The sequence below is a fragment of the Genypterus blacodes genome, unplaced genomic scaffold (assembly GCF_046128005.1).
Source record: "Genypterus blacodes isolate CSIRO-AG114 ecotype Tasmania unplaced genomic scaffold, CSIRO-AGI_Gbla_v1 ptg000063l_1, whole genome shotgun sequence".
Lineage (NCBI taxonomy): Eukaryota > Metazoa > Chordata > Actinopteri > Ophidiiformes > Ophidiidae > Genypterus > Genypterus blacodes.
The window spans coordinates 139054-162473 of NW_027466875.1; the positions used below are offsets into that span (position 1 = coordinate 139054).

Here is a 23420-nt window from a genome sequence, read left to right on the forward strand (position 1 = left end):
TCACACACTACCGCAATCTCTCCGTTTTTTTGTTTTTTTTACCTCAAATAAACTAGAATGAAAGAAAACAGTGTATACAACGAATTCCAACACCCCCCCCCCAGCTATAATGGCACAATCCTCTTTTGTAAACACCACAAATTTGCATGGCACATTCCAGCAGACAGCAGGTACATGCATACACAAGCTCAATTTAGTTATAATTTATAGTTATTGGTATCAGATGTCCCTATGAGTACATAATTCAAAATGAATCCTAATTGCAACATAAGATACTTGCAGAATTCATTGTACTTTAGAAGTGTGCCTTCCTAAAGCCACTGTGGCAAATAACTACACTAAACTGAATGGGCCGATACACCTGTGATAAATATTTAAATGATTTATTTTATTATCAGCAGAAAAAAAGACTAATTTCAAATGACGGTATATAAAGAAACATTATCATAGAAGTATAATGTAGCAAGAGCACAGTTGATAGTTACTTTGAGGACATACACACAAAGCAGTACAATAAGGATTTCATGAAACAAGAACCAGCTTATCATTTCTCTCAAGGTCATGTAAAGGTCTTCCACTGGGTCTAGCTATATATCCCGTATCTTTTATTTGTTATCGCTGGTATGTAGCACAGTATACTTGTATATTTATATATACTTTTTAAGGAAATAGCCTCCACTTTCATTTTAAGTAATAAAAACAATTGTGGGGATGTATTTTATATCATAGTAGAGGTAATAACACCGATGTAAAAAAATGAACGTTTCTGTGTCAAAGTATAAAAACATTGCCAAAAGTTTGCTGTTTCATCAGCAGAGAGATCATAAACGGCCAAAGTTGTTTTTGCAGGGAAGAGCGGGAAGCCATTAAAGAACAATAAAGATAAGTACTGTCTCTTGCACTTTCTTCCCAACATAAAACCATCACTGTGATGGACTGAAACACTCTATCGCCGCCTTTAAATACATTTCCTACGCACTAGGAAGGACAGCAAAGTAAAAGGAAAAACTTAGAAGGCAGAAAAGAAAGGAGTGAGGCATTACAAAAAAATTATATTCAGTATATAACAATTATTTCCTGTCTGCTTAAATGTATTGTTCAGGAGTTTCCATGTGTTCCAATGCTTCTGGATCATCTTAGTATTGCTTATGTTTCAACTCTCCCCCCACCATTTCTTGTTTTCTAGCTGGACTTTAACCTCCTCACCTCCCACACACCCTCCTTCATAGACTCCCCCTCTAAGAGTTGAGATGCTCCACTTGAATGGTGGAGGTTGATACTGTGAGACAGAGGTCTTTATGTGAAGTAATGTCTGACACATTGACTGGTTTATACTGGATGTCACTGGCAGACACTGTCTTAAATTGGTGCAGGTCAAACGGGCAGGAGATGGTCTCTGTCTGGGGGTAGTTGCCCTGGCTTTGTCCCTGTTGGCCTGCTCCTCTGCTCCCAACTCCTCCAGGCTGATCCTCCCCGGTGTCTGGGCCCTCTATTCGGCTCTGAGCTCCAGCCTGGCCCTGGGTCTGGTTTTGGTTCTGCGCTTCGTCTGGGTTGTGTTTCTCCATGTGTTTCACCAGATACGTCTCCTGAGATGAGGGGAGGACAGGTAGAGGGGAAACAGTGGACACGTGACTAAACCCTGTAAAGTAGCTGCCAGGTGTCTGATGCCAGTGTTGCGTTTCAAAGTGGAGAAATGCTCTTCAGAAATGGACATTGTTCTTACTGAGGTATATGTTCGGTTGCAGAGACCACACGAGTAGATCCGGGCATGTTTGACAGTGTGTGTGGACAGGTGCACCTCCAGGCTCGCTGAATCTGTAAATCCTTTATTGCAGTTAGTGCACTTGTAGGGCTTGTCCTTATTGTGTTGACGCCGATGGGACTAGGAAGAAAAGTATTACAAAATAAGGTTGATTATTTCTGGAAAAGAATACAAAGTGCCTCACCATGACAACAACTACAGGCATCGTTTGGGGGGGAATTCAATTCTTACACACCTGTAAATTTGAGAGCTGTGTGAAGGACTTTTCACAGCCTGGATGGGAACACTTGTATGGACGGTCTCCAGTGTGAATCCTGGATGAAAAAACACACACATGCGCACGTAAAGCCTCCCTATCACTTTTAAACACGTTTTTACAGTGATGAGCTAACCTGACCTCAGGAAGACACCGAAGCAGATGAGAAACACAAGCCCACTGATTCACTTACCTGTTGTGCTGTTGAAGGTGACTGAGCTGTCTGAAAGACTTTTGGCAGTAGGAGCATGTGTAGGGTTTCACTCCTGTGTGGATACGGACATGCTGGGCCAGGTAGCTAGAATTGGCAAATGACTTAGTACAATGGGGACATTTGTGAGGCTTTGACTCCGTGTGGTTCCTGAGGACAGACAGGAAGGTAAAAAAAGAAGAAGGGAAATAGAATCGTAAGGGCAGAAGTACAAAGAAACTATGACATGACAAATGGCTTCCCAAAAGGGAACTTATCAAAGCTTCTCAGGAATGAAAGTCCTGGTCAATGATAGCTTAAGATATGCTCGAAAAACTAAAACAAGTTAATCGGCTTTTAATTGCACATATGAACACACCTGTCCAACAATGACAGACAATCACACAACAACAAAGCCAAACTCTGACACTGGCAATTTCTCCTCAAGCTGATTTGAATGTTTCATGCATGAACAAAACAGGTTTGGACGCTCATAAATCACACCCATACAACACTGACATGCCTCCAGAAATGGCTCTAATGTATCTGAACACAAACGCAGCATCAGAGCGAATATTAAATGAGTGCACAGAGCAGAAACAAAGCAGATCATGGCAGCAAAGCATTTCTACTGCACTGTCTGATGATGAAGCTGGATTATTATTAAACAAAGAGGGTGAGAAATAAACACTGACACCAATCAATGGGTTAAATGAGAAAGAACGGTGGGATCAAGTCTGCAAATCTACAAATCTTCATGTACACATGTATTCCTAAATGCCACTGTGTGTGTTTGTGTGTGAACAAAGCAGCAGTGTGGAAGAAATGACAGAGGAAAGAAAGGAGTAAAGCAGGGAGAAGAGTAGCAGTGCAAACAGTAAGCACAGAATCGCAAGCCTTGGACACACACTAATCAAACTGAAAGGCCAAACACTCGCCTTGTATCAGATCGTATCTTAGATTTCCATGCATTTTAAAAGGCCACACTGATTAGAGCATGTACTGTATGATGCACGTCATTTTAAAAGACAAAACCCAACTTAAAAAGGTGCATGTGTTGAATTTAAAAAAAGGTTTTGGTCACTTTGTGGATGGAGCTGGTCAGCAGCATGCGAGCCAACATCTACAACCCTCCACGCTCTCCCCCAGGAGGAAGAACACGGGAGGCGGGGCTTCTGAAAGGGGGCTTGGCAGGGCAAGTTAAGAGGACAGGGAGTATGGTACGGGGATGGGTCACGGGGGGGATCTGCAGTACCGTGTGTGCTGCTGTAAATGACTGAGCTGCCTGAAAGATTTCTGGCAGTAGGAGCAGGTGTAGGGCTTGGCCCCGCTGTGGATGCGGATGTGCTGGGCCAGGTAGCTGGAGTTGGCGAATGACTTGGCGCAGTGAGGACACTTGTGAGGTTTGGCCTCTGTGTGCGACTTGGAGTGGATCTGCATGTCAGACTTACTGAAGAAGGTCGCCGCACACATCCGGCACCTACAGGCGGAGAGACAAAGAAATGGGGGTGGGGGTGGTAGGACGAAAGGAAGAAGAGGCACACAAATATAGAGAGGGAGACACAAAGGAGAGACAGAAGGTGGGAAAGAAGAGGGTCGATGGCAAAGGAAGCAGGGGGAAGAATCGATGCCCCACAGAGAAATAAGACACAAACTCAGAATGAAAAGGACAATGAATAAGAAAAGAAACATCAGCAAAGACAGAAGTGGATTGGGTGATGCGCATCAGAAATGTTAAGACAGGGAAAGAAGTTGAGGTTGAAATCAGTGAAAACTGATGGGATAAAGGCAGATAGTATCAAAAGTGAAACAGCAGGAAACAAGAGCAACTGGGAAATCACACTGAAGGGGCATGCATATATAAAGACTGAGAAATGAAGAGGGGAGAAGAGCAGGCAGACGCGTGTGTCCAGTGTGTGGAAAGGCAGAGAACATCTACGAAGCGTCTATCACACACTGCCATCAGGTGTGTTTGTTCCTCAAGTAGATGAGGAGAGGGAATCTGTCAGCTGTCGGCTACGAAGCAGGCACGTTCTGCCACATGCAGTGAGGTGCGTTAAGAAGTGATGAGTGTGTGTGTGTGTGTCAGATGCCTATGTCCAGTAGCGCCTAGTGCATCTAAAAAGCTGATCTTTGCTGACACAGATGACCAAGTGTGCTTGCAGCTAGACAAGGAGGAATAAGGATGCACAGCCTTTTCTGACACCATACCTGTATGTTTTCGTGCTATCCTTCTGCCCGTGGTCTTCCTCCTCATTTGATAGGTCATAGGGGTCTCCAATATGTTGCTGCAAAGATGTAACCTATTAAAAATACAATTCTTAGTAATTGATTAAGTATTTATTTCGTCAAAATTACTTTGCTGCTTGAGTATTAGCTTACCTGGTCGCTGGCTGTCAGGTGAGCCAGTATTAATGTTTCATTTCCTGCTGTGAGCGAATGTCCAGCACCAGAGCCAACTGCTGTCTTCTTCTTCCTGCCTCGTTTTGATGGCGCTGGCATGACGACAACATGGGACGGCTCACCCCCTTCTTTTTTATCTAAGAGGCACCGGGTTAAAAGGAGAAGGTCTATTATTCATGACCAGGGTGGCTTTGGTGTGGGTTTAGGTGCTCGGCTCCATGTCTCATTAAACTCTCTGGCTGATGTGCACCTCGGTTGGCTAGCGTTGCAGATCATGTACAGTGTTTGCTACAAAAGAACGGCCAATTGGTACGGAGAACACGGATTTGCCCTGCAATGTTCTGCTGTCCTGTTCAATACATGGGAAGATACAGTGAAGTTGCTCCCATATGTATATTCAAATATAATGAGAGAAGCAATATAGTTTATGGTGTCTTGAGAAGTTTCTCTGGGAATTCTGCAAAAGAGCAAATGAGTTTGCACGTCTGCATAAATATGAATAATTTCTATATACAGTAATGCCTATCTATTATGGAGTGAGTGAGGGAGGGAGTGTGGTTAACTCAAATGTTTCCTGAGGAAAACAAGAAGTCAAAATCCATTTTCACTGCTTATGCTGCTCTGAGTCACAGAGGGAACATGGCTCAGCAAGGTAGCTGAGTTGTCCTTCTCCCTGTCCACTTTCTCTAGCTCTTCCTGGGGGGATTCCAAGATGTCCCCAGTCCAGATGGGACACATAATCTCTCCAGCGTGTTCGAGGTCTGCCCCACGGCCTCCACTCAGTTGCCAAAAAATCCCTAAGGAGAGGCAACCTAAAGCCTGTACCACTCAGCTGGCTCAATAAACTCAGACAAACTACAAATGCTCCCTTCCTCCTTCCAATCCTCAGCTCCGCCCTGAGATTCTGTCACAGGATCAGTGACTGCCTCGCCAAGAAGCCTTGGTGAGATGGTTATCGCTGTACTGGGTCTATGTTCTATGTGTCATATTTCAAGCCTAGTGTCAACACATTTTGACCAGCATGTGACCAAAACCATATTTTAGAACATGTGAGATACATTTATGCCTTTTGGTATGTGTGTGTTTCACCTGCATTAGGAGCATGGAGTGTTGAAACAATCATGGTTGTCCCTGGATGCCCAGGGAACGACTCACAGGAGCCGGGAGAGAGGAGGGTACCCTGAGGAGTTGTGATGACCAGACCGGCTGCAGGGAGACGAACAGAGACAGAGTGCTTTAGGTTGTAGTACTTCTGGGGACACAGGTGTTACTTATTCCAGCTGCTTCTAATGGCTCTGGCTTCCGTGTGTACGCTGCCTGAAAGGTCAATGGTCACCCCTAACCCTAACCTTCCTCACCTTCAATGAAAACTTTCACCTTTTCTTGCAGACCCTGCCGTAACTTCTCATTGTCTTCCATGAAAACAGCTCTCCTTCCCCTGGAGAAGGTTGTGGAACATTAGAACTGGCTGTGAGCAAACACAGGCGGCGGAAAGTAGCTACCACCTCTCTCATTCTCTCCACCCTGACCCTTCATGGTCACTGGGAAGTCAGGATGACAGAAAACTTAGGAGGGGGAGGATGTTCTCCAACGCCCTCAAGTAGTGCGTTCCTACAGCAGCGCACCACGGAAGGGGAAAGCAAGATTTCCCCAAAGTGACCTCAAAGTAGTGTGCATGTTATTAACAGCTCAGATGTCAATAACAACTGTGACATCATTCATGTGACGTCACCCATGCATGTCGCTCATTTCCCACTAGTATAATTTGCATCATTTGTTTCGTGCAAATAAAACCCAACATAAAAATGTAAATGACCCTACACCCTAAGTACATGCCGGACCCCTCAACAATGTTTCTTCTAAGTTTGTAGGCGACTGGACGACTGATGCTCATTGGAGAGTAAAGCTGGATCCAGATCATGAAAATTTTATTTTAATCATTAGAATAAATTCCTTTTCCATATCAACAAAATGAACATGAAGAAGCAGGCTCACCCGCTGTCATGATGCCCGTGGAGGGAACAGGAAGCACTGTGATGTTCTGGGTGCAGTGTGGGGGGTGGAGGTGCCCTGCATTCCCAACCTGCCCTACTCCCTCTGGTTTGATTCCTGGATTGGGGATGGTGAGTAAAGCTGTTTGGTAGTGGGAGGCAGAGGAAGGAGGGAAGGAGGCGCTCTTCTCCTGTTGCTCTTTCACTTTGTTCAGGAACATGGCATTCTCAAGCTGTAGGAGCAAAATGTTTTCAGTAGATGATCCAACGTGATAAACTCAGAAATGCATGAATTAGGCACAACTACTGATAAAAAGAATCCATGACCATCTCCCACTGCTTTCACTTGACCCTAATACTCCACCTTGTACATTGGACTGCACTTTTATGGCTAAAACGATAATCAAGACCATTTTACTTTAATACTCGAAAAGGTATGAATCGATTAAGACGACTATTGATGGAAGTGTTGCATGATTCTGAGTAGAACCTATTAAGATTTGATGCAGATTTGAATCCAGCATTCTTAACACAATTTCTGAATTCTGTCTGAAGTTGTATTTATCACATGATACATTATTAATAGCTGCAATTTGGTCTAGAAAGAGATCTGGAAGTTCATTATATATGCTATGCTGCCTCCACATTCACAATGTTACAATGTAACAAGCTTATACATCAAATGTGTAAATGATTCTTGACATCAAATCAATTTGTACTTGACATAAAGAAGAAACATAAAGAAAACTGGACTTTATTATAGCAGTAATGCCACTACAACATCCAGTTAAATATAATGGATTTATGCCTACATAGAGAATGCAGGTGCCGTTTCAAATGTATTATGTGGTTTAAAAGTTCTGCCTACATAAAAACCAACGTGATTGGTTGGATAGTTTACTGTTTAATGCGCGAGCACAGCAGCCTAAATACCAAGTGCCAATATCATACCAATCAAGGTTAATTTACTGTGGAAGCTTAAATCGTGATTGCATTTTTTAGACGATTAATTGTGCTCCCTGAGGAAAGACATATCCTCCTAACCAGAGATCTGGACTCTGGTCACAACTCACATCTCTGTCTGACACACACACACACTTCATCTGCTATCTACAATTTCAGGATGTTATGAGAAATTGGTTTTTACACAAGCAGCTTCAGGCTACAAAATCTGAAACGCTCCGTGGAATTCTAAACAACACATGCTTTGTTGTCTCTGGAAGAAAATGTTCAGTAAGGATCACCTGCAGAATGAGGCAGTTCAATTCTGCTGAGCTTTGTGGTGAATATCTACAAACTGCAGACGATGATTTTTTTATTTCATTAGAATCCACTGACTAATTTGGAATATTGTGCAATTTCTCTGTACTGCATATTTACCTCATATTTTCATCAATTCAAATTCAGTTTCTTTGTTATAAGCAGTTATTACTTTGGATTTCAATATCCGCTGGATCTCTCGCTTGTACTCTTTAAATATTTATATACTGTATATCTCATCCAAGTGTTGCCGCTGTCAACTCAGACAATTCTAATAACCTGATTTGAGTGATCCTTGCCAAAAACAGAGTAGTGTGTATGTTTTTCTTATTTGTTGGACGGAGTTCCCTCGACTGAGTTCCCTCTCAACACTGAACCTGATGAAACTACAGTTTGTGGAGGTGTATGCGGTCTTACCTGTCCTGGTACAGTGACTGGAGACCAGAAATATGACGAGTTAAAATGAGAATCTTCCATCATGTCTGCAAGAACACAACAACACGAGCATCATTTATTTATTCTACAAAAAGAAGTTTGCAGTACTCCTACACTTACAATGCTACCACACAGAAGCTTTGTTATTACTCTCGTCTGTTAGGCTCTTTTAAAATCCTTGTGTTTTTTTAAAGCAAATGTTGGAAATGTGTTTCTTCTTTCTCCAGTTGGTTTGCATAGAACATGTTCAACCATCACTCGACGTATTACCTACTTACGCACTACTTATTATTTACATTATGGATAAATCTATGCTTTAATTTTTTGATTACTCATTCACACTTTCTAATCTAAAAAATGTCCAAATATTGCCCATTACAAATTCCCACAGGCAACGTTTCACTTTTTACTTAACAACTTACTCAGTTATTAAAATTAGGACTCATTGAATAATTGTTCCAGCATTCCTTCTAAATTTATGTTAATCAAAACAAAGTAGCTGGATATCATTCAATCCACTGGGATAGACCTTAAACACACACTTCCAACAAGAGCGTTTCAACCTCTGAACAGGTAAATAATGTTAGAATATCTGGAACTGTTTTCTATTCCCCCAAATATGCCCAAATATCTCAGTGCTGGAAATGAAATGTAAATTATTAGATATTGATAACAGATTAGCATATTAGCCCTTTATTGTCAACACACAGCGGAAATTGTCTTTAGCTTTGAAAGACATAAAATCACCATGACAAGATTAATGGACATCATCATATTCATCATCATAGACTGTTCTTACACAGCACTTAAAATAGTATTTTCAGTTCTTTATTTTGTAAAATATCAAATGTTTTCTGGTTCCAGCTGCTTAATTTCTGTGTTTTTGACTGTTGGTCTGAATCAAAAGCAATTTAAAGACACTTTTGCCTAGGAATCTGTGCGGGAATATTGTTTTGGATGGAACTAATAAACGACAACATGTTGGCAAATTAACCGATAATAAAGAGAATCACTGGTGAAATCTGTTTGTTGGTTTCAGTGAATAGTGTAATAATTCTTCTCTAAACGTCCTGTACGCTGAAGTGTGATGTATGGATGTCATGTTTCACTTCACTGCCAGCTTGTATGTTCAGTCGAAGTAATTAGCGTGGAGTTGGTACTTTCATAATTTAGCATCATTGCGATAGCTGATTCCTAAACTTTGACGACATGACTTAAATCACATATTTAATGTTTACAGCCCGCATTTGCCAGAGAAAAACATTCAATGAGGGTTCGAAAGTGACAAAGATGGGACCGACCTACACACACAGTCGAGGACAGAGTGTGTGTGTGTGTGTGTGTGTGTAAGTGTATGTGTGTGTGTGTGTCTGGCTCTGTCCTGCTTGGGAAAAATAATCATAGTAAAGGGGGAAAAAAAGCTGAAGGACAGAAAAAACCAAAGCAAAAGAAGAAAAAAACCAACAACCCGTTTGAGACTTCCGGCTGCGGAGAAGCAGCAGAGTCATGCAAATAAGCCCAAAACAAGGCGACAACGCGGAGAACAGTGCTGTTTACCGGGAATGGTGACTCCGTCTCCCTCCCCGGAACTCCCGTGGACCAGGACAGTTTGGATCCTGTTCCCAAATCTGTCAAAATCCTGGAAAATCGTTGAAGTTTTTTTTCCCTCTTTTTTTTCTTAGTTTTTTTTTTTTCTTCGAGTGAGGCGGCCGCCCCGACTGAGCTTCACTTCCTCCGGATGAGATCGTCAGACAAAGGAGCGTGTATGTGACGTCATGTCCGGTTAATGGGGAACTTATTTTTTATAATAAAGAAACAATACAAATCATGGTGTTTTTTCTGTGTGATAGGGGCCCGCGTGAAGCTAACCTCCATTTTAATCCGCTGTACAATAACGTTGGTTTGGTTTCTTCATGGATGTTAATTCTATTCAAAGAAAACTATAAATGCTGCCTTCGAGAACGGTGGGAAATACAATTTCCCGGCGCACATGAAGGGGCCCTACGGGATCCACACATTCATACACGAAACTGATTGTTCCTACTATTTCAATAGACTAAGTCTATCATTAACATAAATATAATAGCTATCATCTGTGCTCAAGAGGGAAATTGGTGAACATGCACTCGCAACATGTTTCCTTTTGTTCCTCAATCCCTCCACAGGATGTCGCTGCAGGGACAAGTATACACATCTGCTCTACCCTGTCAACATCCGGCGACACGTTCGCTCAACAGAACACAACGTCATCTGATCCATGTATATAATTATTCAGTCCTTTCATTTCAAACGTAATCGGATATGCCGAACACCTTCTGACACGCTGACAGTCACTGAGGCTGCAGAGAGAGCGTAAAGTTCAAGCTTTAGACCAGCTAAGGGGTTCTAATGGGGGAGGTGAGGAAGCTGCAGAAGAAACTGAGACAGATTGAGAATCTGGAAATCAAAATCACTCTTAACCCAGAGGAGAGATTAAAGGTACAGAAGACTTCATATGATTTTTGCTAGTATGATCTGTACATGTGTGGGTGTAGATCTGTGTGGGTGTGGAAAATCCTGAATATATTTCCCTGAGGTGTAGTATGGTTTATGGCTGCACCTCAGATCAGGATTTACTCTGAATTTAGTGAATATATCGACCAATCCCCTCTCTCTTACACGCAGTACATCACAATTGAACCTAGATGATAACAACAACAATAATACAGGTCAGAGGTCATGCTGTTATAGCATTTACCTGAATCATTAAAGTCTTCCTGCAAGGGGTTGTGCTATAATGGAATTAGCACTTGTACATGGAGACAAAATAAAAATGTTTGCATATAATTTAGCGATTTCTTTAAAATCACTGTATAAGTTTTGGTGTGAGTTATCCCAATTTCAGAAGTCAATACTTATGTAGGTATGATGACCAAACAGAGGCTTTCATTTCACTCAGCAAAGGAAGTCCGATAAGGTCTGTCAATTATTGTCAAATGAATAAAACAATAATAAAACAAATTTAATTAGTATCGCTAATATGTAATAACCAGAATTTCAGATCTAATCTTTCCATGATCTTTCCTTCACTACATTGTATTTGAATCACACTATTGTAGAGTGGTTATCTTAACTTTGCTCACACGCCGTAGTAAGGCTTTTTAAATGTAATTTAATTGTTAGGGCCACAATTCATGATTATTTCCATTGTTGTTGCTCTTCTGTTGATCCTTTTCTGATCAAAGTAGTCTACAAAGCATCACAAAATAGTGACAAATGCATGTTGAAGCTTCCCAACACCATGTCCTCATAGCAACAGCAGCTAAAACAACAACAGCATTTCTAACTCCTACAGACTAAAGCTGCAAATCTGGCAAAGCTCAAACTAAAGCATATGGTTGTCATTTTTACGCGATAAGAGGCATCATATTTATTGCTAAACACATTATGGTGTCATAATCTGTCAATCTACTAATTGACTAATTGTTTCTTCACTAGTTGATTTCATTAAGCGTAAAATTATGGATAATTTGAAAGCCTTGCCCCAGGAATTTAGGAGATCAGACAGTTCCACTTCCAGCTGCGTGCATCAGACAAAATAATTAACAGGAACATCAGGAAGCCTTGTTTGTTAAAAGGCATCATCTGAATTCATAAACATGGCTGTACCCTACGACAGTGCTGACATCCCATAATGTATGCAGGAAATACAGGTTTATAGCGCTGTCTCGCAGTTTTACAACTGAAAAGCTTTTGTTTGCGATGGTGAAGGTTATTGGTACAATGCCCTGGATTTTCCAGGGTCAGAATAAGCCGTACTTCTTCAGTCTGACATGGTAGTTTATCATAAACCAGACATGTCCCTATAAAGCCACAGTGATATTACGATATACTAATACTTATTTCACGGTTCAGAGACTTGGCCAAGTGCTCATACAAGTATACAGTATATCACAATTGAGAGTTCAAACCAGAATTCCTGAATATTGCGAGTTGCTTTTTGATAAATCAAGTGAGATTGTACGTATATACTACTTGTGGAATAGGTTTGGTTTACAACCAATCTCTGGCCCTCTCTCCTCTCAGATCTCCAGCAAGGCGGAGCTGCGTTCCAGATTGGCTGAGCTTCAGCTGCAGCTTTCTGGCCCGCAGCAAACTCTGGGGATTGTGGGAGACGGAAAAAAGGAGAAGATGAAACGACAAGTGTAAGGAAGTGAGGGAGAAGTCACAGCAACAGGGGCAGATGGAGAGAAGCATAATTCTTCAAAAGCCACAACATTCACTTTGAAGTCTTTGATGTAAATTGCGCGACTAACCAAACACACGGGAGGTCAGATATTGTCATACTGAAATGGTAACATTTTAGTGTATCATGTAAACATCAATCAGAAAATCTATCATCCCTGTTTAATCCCTGCAGGTATTTAAGCAAATCACAAAAATCAGCATAAACACATCCATATATTAACTCACTGAAACACACCTTTGAACTCAAACAATACCTGTTAACCTCTATTCTGTTTTCTGTGAAGTAGAATAGAAAGATATGCTTTATTATGTGGAGTACAATGAAATATGCCACATAGATTCTACAGGTACGCTTCCCATCTCACTGTTTGCATTTTAAATATTAATTCAGCTCTGCTCTCTCTGCGCTGGCACAGGGAAGATGCCCCCGAGGCCCTTCCATCACAAATGCCTCCGGCCTCCAAGATCCTTAAGGGAGAGCAGAAGTCCAGAGCTCATGCAACGGCTGCCAGGCAGAGGGAGGCAGGAGGGGGAGAAGCGATAGGCAGACAGCAGGAAACCATAGACGGAGCCAAGGTGTCAGATCGCTGCCGAGACGAGTCAGAAGTCTGTCCAGGCGGTACCGACCCTGACAGGGAGCAGGAGCTCCAACAAGAAGGTGCTGTAATTAGGATTAGTGGTTAGAGAGGTTGTTATCACCGTCTATTGTCAGCTGTTAAAAGTACAATGCAGCCGTCGTGTTCTAATTTGTGATTAACATCTAAAGTCTGATTTATATATACAAGCCCCCAGGAGTTGAGCTTTAACAAGCTGTTGTAGCTGCCAGTATTACACCAGCAGGCAGCATTCGCCTCCCTGAAGAGAGAAGCCATATTTTTCACTCTTATAGCTAAATCATCTTCACGCTTGGCAGTGCCAGACTAATCCATATTGAAGAAGGCAGCAGATCAGCACACCTTGCTGCTGATGAGCCAACAACACTAATTGTGCAAATGATTGTCATTTTTCTTCTCCCAGATGTTGGATTTAAATCTCTCAGAGCGTCGTGGGAGAAGGCCAAGTTTCGCTTGAGGGTATTAGAGGGTCACAACGACATAGTCACCTGTGTGGTTGCCGTTGACAACCTGGTGGTCTCTGGAAGGTAAGCCTGCCAAAGCTTTGATGAGTGTAATAGATATGCAAAGTGAATTAATTCATCTCCTGATATTCTCCCTTTGGTGTCGTCTGCTAATGTTGCTTGTTTCCCTCCGCCGCCTCTCACTCGTTCGTCCGGTCCTCACCCTGTCTCTCTCTCTCTCTCTCTCTCTCTCTCTCTCTCTCTCTCTCTCTCTCTCTCTCTCTCTCTCTCTCTCTCTCTCTCCCTCCAAGCCGTGACACAACAGTGAAGGTCTGGCACGTTCCCACAGCAACAGAGCACAAGAACCTGGGGGGTCACAGCGGTGGGGTCACCTGTCTGTCTGCGCCTCCCCCTGAGTACTGTAAGAGGCTAGGTGAGGACACGGGTACACACACACACACACACACACATACATGCATCGACTGTGTGTGTGTGTGTGTGTGTGTGTGTGTGTGTGTGTGTGTGTTTGCATGTGTGTGTGCACCCGCTGGGGTAATTCCTTTGGTCAGGTCTAGTAATTATAGGAGTAGGTCAACGCGTGAACCCAAGAGAGAGAAAACCTCAGCAGACACTTTAGGGAGTTCTCTGTCTGTGTGAAGCAGGCAGCCTTCCATCACCCCATCATCACATCATCTCCACTGCTGCTCTCCTCCCACACCTGCTCCCCCACCCTCACATACATACAGTTAACATTAACAAGGCTGCTATATTAAACAATGCACTGTTCCCTCCTTTCATAATTATATGTATTTTCCCTGTGCCTCTTCCTCACTGCCTAGAGTATTGCTCCCTTTTTCATTTTGTTCATCATCACTTATTTACAGCCTTCTTTCCCCCCTGCTTGCTCTCTTCTTCCTCATCCCTCCGTCCCCTCCTACGCTTTTATCTGTGTTTGTCCTCTCACCAGCCCGAACCCTGTCTCTGTCCAGTGAGGAGAGGTTTATTCTCAGTGGCTCGGCAGACTGCTGTGTGAAGATCTGGGCCCTAAGCATTGGTAGGTTCACCCCACACACACACACACACACACATTCACACAGGCTGACAGACAGTGAGAGTGAGAGGAGGAGGAGAATCTGGAGGAAGCCTGCACACACACACACACACACACACACACACACACACACACACACACACACACACACACGCACACACACACACCTTGGTTCCTGTGCTGTAAATTAAATTAGTATTTTTCTGTTGCCTTCAGGCCAGTGTGTTAAGTCTATCTACACTTTCAACGCTGTGACTGCTCTCTGCTTTGTGCCGGAGGAAGATGGCTACATCATCACTGGATCAGGTCAGTGTTTGTGCTCAGAGTGTAGCTTTGCGTAGAGAAACGAAGACCCAGTGACATTTCTAGTACGAGGGAGAATAATTGGTGTCAGAATTTGTCAGAGTTCGTCTTGTATCTGTCTGAAAGCTTGTTTGAGTGGAATCTGAGAATCCCATGTACACGCATACTGCCAGAGTGTGTACGTGTCCTTTCTAATGTCAGAGTCTTGACACAGTGGCTCAATCTGTCAGCGAGTTAGTCAGCGTAGCTTTGGGTTATCTGGCTGAATCAGAGGGATGGAAGCTCTCCGTTTAGGCAGCCGGGCTCAGGTGGGTTTACAGTGAACAGAAATAATGACTGCCAGCCGCCTGTCAGCCAAGGTTAACCTCACACTCCGTCTCCTCCAGATGGGGGGAAAGTTCAAGCCTGGAACTGGCACACTTTTGAAAACTGTCAATCAATCAACGCCCACCAGGAAGCAGTCACCTCCATCCAGGTGAGAAGGTCACACACCTTATGGCCAATGACACGACACGCAATCCAGCGTGAGGATGCCCGAGCTGTTTCCATATTCAGTCCATTTTTAATAAGACTGCAGCAGAAAACACAATCCCAGTGTTTCTCCCTGCGTGGAAGCTTTCTAAAGTAGTTTTTAGAACACACTGTGATTATTTTTTTGTGGAAAAAGCCGCCACTCCTTTACAAGAAATCAAACAACCATATTTCCGTGCTTTCATCCTCATGCGAGCGTTCCCTGTTAATTGCTTTCAAATGGAAATCAAAGACATTTGTTGAGATGTATGCGGTGCAGCTCAGCCAATTTTACAGAGCATGCTGTACAGATTTTTTTAATGAAAAGCCTTTTTTTGAACATTGAAATCCAACGCTGAATATTCACATTTTTTTTCAATTTGCAATCTTCAAAATATGTCTGAAGCATTAAAGCGTGGCATATCTTTGTCATCCTCTTTGTTGTTTATCTCACAAAGCTCACGATCCATTTAGAGCCCGCAGAGGCACAGAAATCTACATTTATACAAACTTACTCTTCTCCCTTTTCCTCTATCTCGCACACACACACACACACACACACACACACAAACACACACACACACACACACACACACATACACACACACATTACTGGATAAAGACTTAATCTCCATGACAACCGTGTCTCCTGTGCCCTCCACAGTCTCAGGGTCCATTGGTGTTTAGTGGCTCAGCGGAGGGAGGGGTGTCCGTGTGGGAGAACCGCTGTTGGGAGCGCGACCCCCTGAGGCTGCTTCACCACTGGAGCGGGCAGGTGACGCGCTGCGGAGGCGAGCCAGGTGGCCGTCTGACTCTCAGTCCCAGGGGAGACAGAGTGTTCCTGGCCTATGGTCGAGCCTGGCTCAAGATACTTCACTGGAGAACTGGTGAGATCTGGGGTGGGATGGGCAATGATGTGTGTGTGTGTGTGTGTGTGATTGTGAGAAAGTGAGAGACAGATGACGTGCAGGAAGATGAGGAGAAATTTGCATTATTCCTCTTCCCTACATCTGTCTAATTATCACAGGGATGGTGTCCAGACTGACCAATCACAGCAGCGTCTCCGGGGTAACAGATTGTGTTCACCAGACAGCAGGCCTCCTAATTGGCTCCTGCTATGATTTGGCAAATGGAGAGAGCACTCTTAATTGTGAGTAGCAGGCTGAACCATTTTTAAGTAGAGCATGAAAGAACAATGGGGACCCAGACATCAGTGTGGTGACTCTCTGTGCCTTGTTTGACCTCCGGTAACTTTGTCTCTCTCTCTCTCTCTCTCTCTCTCTCTCTCTCTCTCTCTCTCTCCTCCCCGCTCCCCCTCCAGTGTTCTCTCTGCCTCAGTGTAGGTATCTGTCTTCGCTCACCTGGGGCGACGCTCCCAGAATCCTTTGCTTTGCTGCTTGGCTCACAGGGAGCGGAGACCACCGGTGGGTCACCGGGGGCCGCGACCTTGTCGTATGGGAGCAGCTTCCAGGCTCCGGGAAGAAGAGGTGGGGGGCAAAAACACTCTCAGCTAATTCTCATGAATAATATATTTCATTCCATATTTGCATATTCATTATTTTTCGTCCGGCTGCCTCGCTAATCCTGGAGGAGAACAGAGAAGTAACTGATCCTGACATACATTTGCACTGATGTTTAACGTTTAATTAATGGAGGGTGTGCATGTTACAGGGGTGATGTCACCGCAAGGCGAGACAGTCGATTGGACGGCACCTTGTTGGAGTCTGAGGGCGACACAGAAGATGATGAAGAGACTGATGGTACAAACTCAGTCATCTCACACACCTCATTTACTACCTCACAGCACACCAGCCAGAAGCATGAGACTGCAAAATTGCACGTCTTGTTTATTTCAACCAAGACCCGCTGCGCCTCCTTCTCACAGTCTCCTTCTTGAATTGTTAGATTACGAAGATAACGGTGATGAAGAAAAGGAACGTCAGTCCATCCAGCAATCGTCGTCCGGCGGGTGGTTTCGATGCGTTCTTCAGTGAGTGTTGGTCTCACTCGCCCGCCGCCGTTGCCACCGAGATGAAGCCTCTACGCCCCACAGCCATGAGGAGGAAATGAGAAGGGGGGGGGATGTAGTGACAGGAAGCGGGTGGGGGGGAGTGAAGTGTGACAGACTGTCAGAGGAGGAGAGCCAGCATATGGAAGGAGAAAGTGAGTGTGAGAGTGTGTGAGTGAGTGATAGATTGTTTTCTATGTTAATGTTATTTCACATGCAATAAAGCTGTCACACTGTGACCGTCAAGCCCCAAACATGGAGCTCCTCCTCTTCCTTTTTGTATCAGTCTGACCCACAGCACTTTCTCTTCTTCAAACACCACTATCATCATCATCATCATCATCATCATCATCATCATCATCATCGCCTCACTCTGCTGCTGCAACCTGTATAAATGAATGTAAATGTGATTTGTCTCCATCTCACCCCTCCTCCTCCTCCTGCTCCTCCTCCTCTCTGTTTGTCTCTTTCTCTCTGGGGTGTCGTTTTGTAAACGTAAGTGAATAGTTAATTTTTCTTAACCCCTCGCCTCTAAAGTGAACATATTATTATGCACTGATGCCGTCCTCCGCTATCATTTTTGTTTGCCTCCACCAATTCTGTCTTTTCCTCCGCATCCATTTAATTGAGCCCCTTTAAAAAACACAATTAGCATTTAAATCTCTTCCCCACAGTCTCTTGCCCTCCCTACATCGCTCTCTCCCCTCTCTCTCTCTCTCTCTCTCTCTCTCTCTCTCTCTTACTCCAGCAGACTCTACATGTCTCAGTCGCTAAGGCAACCGATGCTTTTTTCTCACTTGCTCTCTATATCTCCCCCTTTCCCTCTGTCTCCCTCTCTCATTCCCTCTCTCCACTGCCAGAGGTAGGCATGATAACTGATATGTGCTTGCGTGCGCGCGTGTGTGTGTGCGTGTGCCTGTATGTGTGTGTTTTATGTCCGTGTCCGTGTGCGCTGATGTGTGTGCCTGGCTTGTAAGTGACATTTCTGTGGCATTTGGACGGTACTTGTGTAGGATAAGTTACCTCTCTTTGCTCAAAGTGTCACAGAGAGTACTGGCTTCACGCGTGATGCCTCTAATGATGATTTATGTGTTGTGCTCAGGTGCATGTGTGTGTTTGGGGATGTGCTGAATAGGTGAATGTGTGTGCGCGTGAGAGGGCACAGCCGGCAAATGAGCGGGTACCTCAGTGTGTGTGTGTGTGTGTGTGTGTGTGTGTGTGTGTGTGTTTTGCGTGCATGCCAGATGTGCTTTTTGCATGAATGTGGGAAATAATTGAGCGTTAAATTTTAATGCCCAGTGGAGTCTTAGTAGGTTTTTATATGAAGGGGGAAAAAAAGACAGAAAGAGAAATCTGCCAATATCATAGCTGCTTTCAATGTTTACATGCTGTTCATCTGCCAAAATACATGGAAAAAAATCTGGACGGTCCCCCTTTCTCGCTCGCTCTCTGCCTCCCTCTCTCTCTCTCTCGCGCGCGCGCTCTCTCTCCCCATCTCCCTCTCTCTCTCTCTCTCTTATCTTACAGAGATGATCGGAGGAGTGGAGTCTCAGTGAAAAGAAAGAAGCGATGGAGAGATGGTAAGCTGGGTTAGTGTGAGTGGTGAGGGATGAATGTCTGGGGTGTGAAGGCAAAACAGGAGCGACTGACTTCTGATGTACAGGTGGCTCAGCGAGGTCATCCCAAGTGTCCGTGGACATTTCCAGTGCTAACTTCTTCTTCCTCTCTGTCACTTCCACCACTCTTCTCTTTCAGCTCCATCTCTTCTGTCGCACGACTGACTGCCCTCCGCTGCTTCTTCGCCCTCCTCCTCCTCGTTGCTCTGGTGACACAGCCCTCCACCTGTAACCGTGACGACAGTGAGGGCGAGGAGCGGGTGGACGCCCTGCCTGTCCAGCTGTCCGTCACATCCCAAGTCACGCCCACCCCTCTGTGGGCAGTAGTCTGGGGCCCCACGCAGCCTCTGGAGGACGAGACCTACCACTTCCTCTCCAGCCAGGAAACGGATCCCGCGCACCGGCAGGCTGCCAGCACGGCCATGTCCGAGGACTGGCATTATCCTGACGGCGTGGCGGGCAGCACTCAGCCCCGGGAGGAGTCACCACTGGAGTCTGGGGACCAGGATGGAGCAAAGGATGGAGCGACGGAGGCAGAGGAAACAGAGCCTGAGGAAGGTGGGCATCAGGAGACTGAGAAGAAGGAAGGATTTCTAAATAAAGGTGCTCACACGCTGCAGAGCACGTGAACACACGCACATGCCAGGAATCCTTCAGGGAATTTAGCTGTCACCAGGGAGAAGCTCACACCCTGCTGTGTGCAGCCGGCTATGTCTGTGGAGGCGAATGCTTAATAAAGTTTTCATCACTCAAAGGGATGAATTGGTTGCTGTCAAGCCTGAGAGATATGATGAAGACCTCATTGGATTGGCACACTGTAGTTGGAGGCCCAAGTCTTGCACATCCAATTTCATGTTCAACTGGCTTCATTGATTTCTTCTTTGTTCTGGACAGAATTAAAAATGCTCGCGGTCTGAGATGAGTAATTCCATAAGTGTGTGTGTGTGTGTGTGTGTTACAGTGGACCCTCAGTTCTACGTCACAGTGACCATCTCCTCGCTGCTCATCCTGACTGCAGTCGGCATAATGGCCAAACTCTGGTAGGAACCTCAACTCTCTCCTACATAAACCCACGTGTGTTTGTGCGCGAATGTGTGTGTGTGTGTGTGTGTGTGTGTGTGTGTGTGTGTGTGTGTGTGTGTGTGTGTGTGTGTGTGTGTGTGTGTGTGTGTGTGTGTGCGTGCGTGCGTGCATGTGTGTGTGTGTATGTGTGTGTGTGTGTGTGTGGTCACAAGCTGGCACTGCTGGAGAGAAAGAGTGTGAATGTTCGACACACTGGATGAGCTGGACACACACGCTCAGCTGTAGGGGTGTGGTACTGGTTTCCCTAGAGACCGTGCCAGATGTGTAGGGATGAGTGAGGATGAAGACTTGATAGCAGCACGAGTGTGTGTGCATCATTCCTGTCATGCATCATCATCTCCAAGCACGACAGGTGAAATCCCATAAGCTTGAGCTGGGTAATTGCCTAATAATCACTTTGACAACAACACTTGGGTTCCTGGAAGACACAGCTGGAACAGATGTGTCATTTAGAACCATTAGAGTTGTAATGATGAAGCATTCACTAGAACCATTAGGTCAGGAAGGGCCGCAGAAACGATCGGCTCTCTGACGAGCTAGCGGGTCTTGTGCAATAACGTGGCTGAACTGGTGTCAATGGGCTTTAATGTGCAATGTGCTTTGAGCGCGTGGGCCATTAAGCCTGGCGGAGCATGTAAACACAGAGTGGGAGTTCTATATGTGTTCTATTGCTCGGCCTGTAGGAGCGCTTGGTGCACACATGGCCATTAGCTGGAAATGGGGAGTCATCTTTGTGATGTAGTGGAGCACTTCCACGCTTTGCTGATCAAACCAATAACACCTTGTTTATTTGACCGTGGGGACTTCCTCTCCCTCCCTCCCCCCTTGCCCCCCTCCCCCACCTCTAACTCTCCCCTCTCTCCCCTCTCTCTCCCCTCTGTCTCCTTGTCTCATTCTTTCATTTGTACTTTCACTGTATTTCTCTTATCTTGTCACTCTACCCGCCTTTCTCTCGTATCACACTTCGTCATTTCATCGCCCGAGTCTATAATTTAGTCTCTTTCATATACCTTTCTCACACACTCTCGCTCTCTCTTAATCTCAATTTGCTCTGACTCCTTCTCCGTCGAGCCTTATCTCCCTTCATCTCTACCGCGGTCGTCCTCTTTCATACCCTCCCTTCTCCCACCTATGCCTCCCGGGGATTTTCTCTCTCTTCTCTCTCCCTTGGCGGTTGTGCGAGTGTTCCTTCTCCTCCCTCAGCTTCCTGTCTTTTCTTTTCAGGTTGTGTCATTGCTTTGCTCTAACACAGCCATCCCCGGTGAGGCTGCTCTCTTATCTCCCCACACCGCTCCCCTCTATCTCTCTCCCAGCACCACCAGTCCAGATGCAGATCCGCAGATAATCCCCATTGCTTGCCGTGAGCTTTTACACGATAAGCCCCTTTTCTCTCGCTACCCTAGTCTGGCCTTACCTCCGCTGTTATTTTGAGAACTTACTCCCCTGGCATCCCCCCACCACCACCCCCCCCCCCGTGTAGAGGGACTGTGGAAATCCCATTGTGGAAGGATCCAAACGCGGCCTTGCAAAGTGAGAGCTGTGGTGAGTGTGAGGACCTAGAGGGAGCCCTCTGTGTGTGGTGTTATGGACTGGCCCGTGTTCTAGTGTCATAAATGTGTAAATAACACCATGTGTTCCATGGAGAAAGTGCCACGGAATGAAGCGGAGGGAGAGAGAGAGAGAGGCACAGATGGACCGAAATGATAGCCGATTGTGAAAATTGGCCACATTCCAGTTCATTTTGATTACACTGTAGAGGAGCAGCATATGTGCCCAGTGATTTTCCCCTACAATCCTAAAACCGTCAGTGTGACAACGGCGACCAGGTTTGTGTGTGTGTGAGTGTGTGTGTGTGTGTGTGTGTGTGTGTGTGTGTGTGTGTGTGTGTGTGTGTGTGTGTGTGTGTGTGTGTGTGTGTGTGCACATATGCGGGGAAAAGCAGTGAGACAGGCGTTAGGGAGGGAAGCTGATGGAGCGGGACGACCTTTATGGCTGCGAGTTCTGCTTTGTTGTGCGTCTAAGTATTCTTGAGAGCCTGAACCTGTGACTCTCAACTGTTCCCGCCGCCATCACTCACGTTACTCACTGAAGTAATGGCGTGCCAGCTCACTTATGTTCATCTCTACACCGCCTTTGCCTCCCCTGTGTTTGCACTCCCCCCCTTCTCCTCTTTCCTCACCTCACCCGTTTCACTCCCTTCCTCCCTCCTCCTCTGCCTCCCTCCTCCTCTGCCTCCCTCCTCCCATTTCTCTGCCTCAAACTCTGACGGTGCTTTAATGAGTCCAATGAGCGCACTAATTCTCTCTCACAGTGGCAGTGTAATGCGTTCGCTGATGCTAAATGGTTCGGCCGCTCACAATGGTTTCTGACTTTGTTTCCCGGTCTCTCCACCCCCCCCCCCCCCAACTCCTCCTCCATCATCTCCTTCCATCTGTCGCCGCCTCTATCCCTCTACTTCTGTCTCTCCCCAACTCCAACTGTGTGTCCATATCTCCCTCTTCTCTCTTCCTGCCTCTCTCACTCCATCATCCATCCCTTTTTCCTCCACTTCCATTTCTATCTGTCTTCACTCTCTACGTCCTTCCCTGCATCCTTCCCTTCTCCGTCCTTATCGTTGCCTGTCTCCTTCCTGCATCTCTTCATCTCACTCTCTTATCTATTTATCTGTCTCACTATCTTTGTCTCACAGTTACGACCGCAGCTGTTCCCAGCATCCACCCCCGCTTTCCCGTGGCGTGGCCCCCCCACTCTCGCTCGCCCTCCCCCGTTCCCTTGCTTCGGAGGACAGCCGGCAGACTCTGCACAGCACCCCCTCCTTCACCGACAGGGAGAGGTAATGAGTTGCCACACCAGCTCTGCACACGCCGCCTGAATGTGTGTGTGTGTGTGTGTGTGTGTGTGTGTGTGTGTGTGTGTGTGTGTGTGTGTGTGTGTGTGTGTGTGTGCGTACGAGTGTGTATGAGGTGCACCGCTGGATTCAAGGTTGCTTTTTAGTGTGTTTGTATTATGTGTGTCGCTGTAAATGGACTCTAGATGGCATAGCCTCGAACGTTTTAGAGTACCTACTACAAATACTAATTTCCTATCATGCAAGTGGTTCCAAATTCTCCTCAAGGTCATGATAGGAATATATTTTCAGAGATGCCTTTGTGTTCCCTCGCATAGCTGAGCTGGGTCAAGCATAAAGGCCAGTAAAATTCCAGAGCAGGCGAGGCCAAACAATTCACAAAGCTTCACCTCAGAACCAGTGGCAGCCTGTCCACTTGTC

At 45.3% G+C, this 23420-nt stretch overlaps 3 protein-coding genes across 7 annotated transcripts; 2 read left to right on the plus strand and 1 right to left on the minus strand.

Moving 5' to 3' along the window:
* Window positions 1-369: 369 nt before the first annotated feature.
* On the minus strand, window positions 370-10035 carry znf384b (zinc finger protein 384 b). 4 transcript variants are annotated; one of them, XM_076154758.1, is made up of 11 exons: window positions 9855-10035; window positions 8280-8344; window positions 6607-6835; window positions 5701-5817; window positions 4591-4748; window positions 4420-4496; window positions 3464-3688; window positions 2212-2379; window positions 1998-2076; window positions 1724-1882; window positions 370-1586 (listed from the first exon to the last, which is right to left on the minus strand). In XM_076154758.1, the coding sequence occupies exons 2-11, from the start codon at window positions 8340-8342 to the stop codon at window positions 1239-1241; spliced, it is 1623 nt and encodes a 540-aa protein (XP_076010873.1). In that variant the 5' UTR covers window positions 8343-8344; window positions 9855-10035; the 3' UTR covers window positions 370-1238. The 4 variants fall into 4 exon arrangements, with proteins under 4 accessions (XP_076010873.1, XP_076010872.1, XP_076010875.1 ...); XM_076154757.1 differs by having other exon boundaries at window positions 4420-4511; XM_076154760.1 differs by lacking the exon at window positions 3464-3688 and having other exon boundaries at window positions 9855-10033.
* A 447-nt stretch (window positions 10036-10482) lies between these two features.
* On the plus strand, window positions 10483-17701 carry LOC143003913 (telomerase protein component 1). Of its 2 annotated transcripts, XM_076154692.1 has the most exons (13): window positions 10483-10775; window positions 12363-12481; window positions 12941-13182; window positions 13542-13665; window positions 13893-14014; window positions 14549-14635; window positions 14849-14938; window positions 15322-15410; window positions 16110-16332; window positions 16473-16595; window positions 16767-16932; window positions 17117-17205; window positions 17351-17701. In XM_076154692.1, exons 1-13 carry the CDS (start codon window positions 10686-10688, stop codon window positions 17437-17439), a joined length of 1653 nt encoding a protein of 550 aa, XP_076010807.1. In that variant the 5' UTR covers window positions 10483-10685; the 3' UTR covers window positions 17440-17701. The 2 variants fall into 2 exon arrangements, with proteins under 2 accessions (XP_076010807.1, XP_076010808.1); XM_076154693.1 differs by lacking the exons at window positions 10483-10775; window positions 12363-12481 and adding an exon at window positions 12496-12606.
* A 1186-nt stretch (window positions 17702-18887) lies between these two features.
* Window positions 18888-23028, plus strand: pianp (PILR alpha associated neural protein). The gene is made up of 4 exons (XM_076154756.1): window positions 18888-19033; window positions 19209-19627; window positions 20031-20109; window positions 22842-23028. Exons 1-4 carry the CDS (start codon window positions 19023-19025, stop codon window positions 22987-22989), a joined length of 657 nt encoding a protein of 218 aa, XP_076010871.1. The 5' UTR covers window positions 18888-19022; the 3' UTR covers window positions 22990-23028.
* Window positions 23029-23420: the final 392 nt, after the last annotated feature.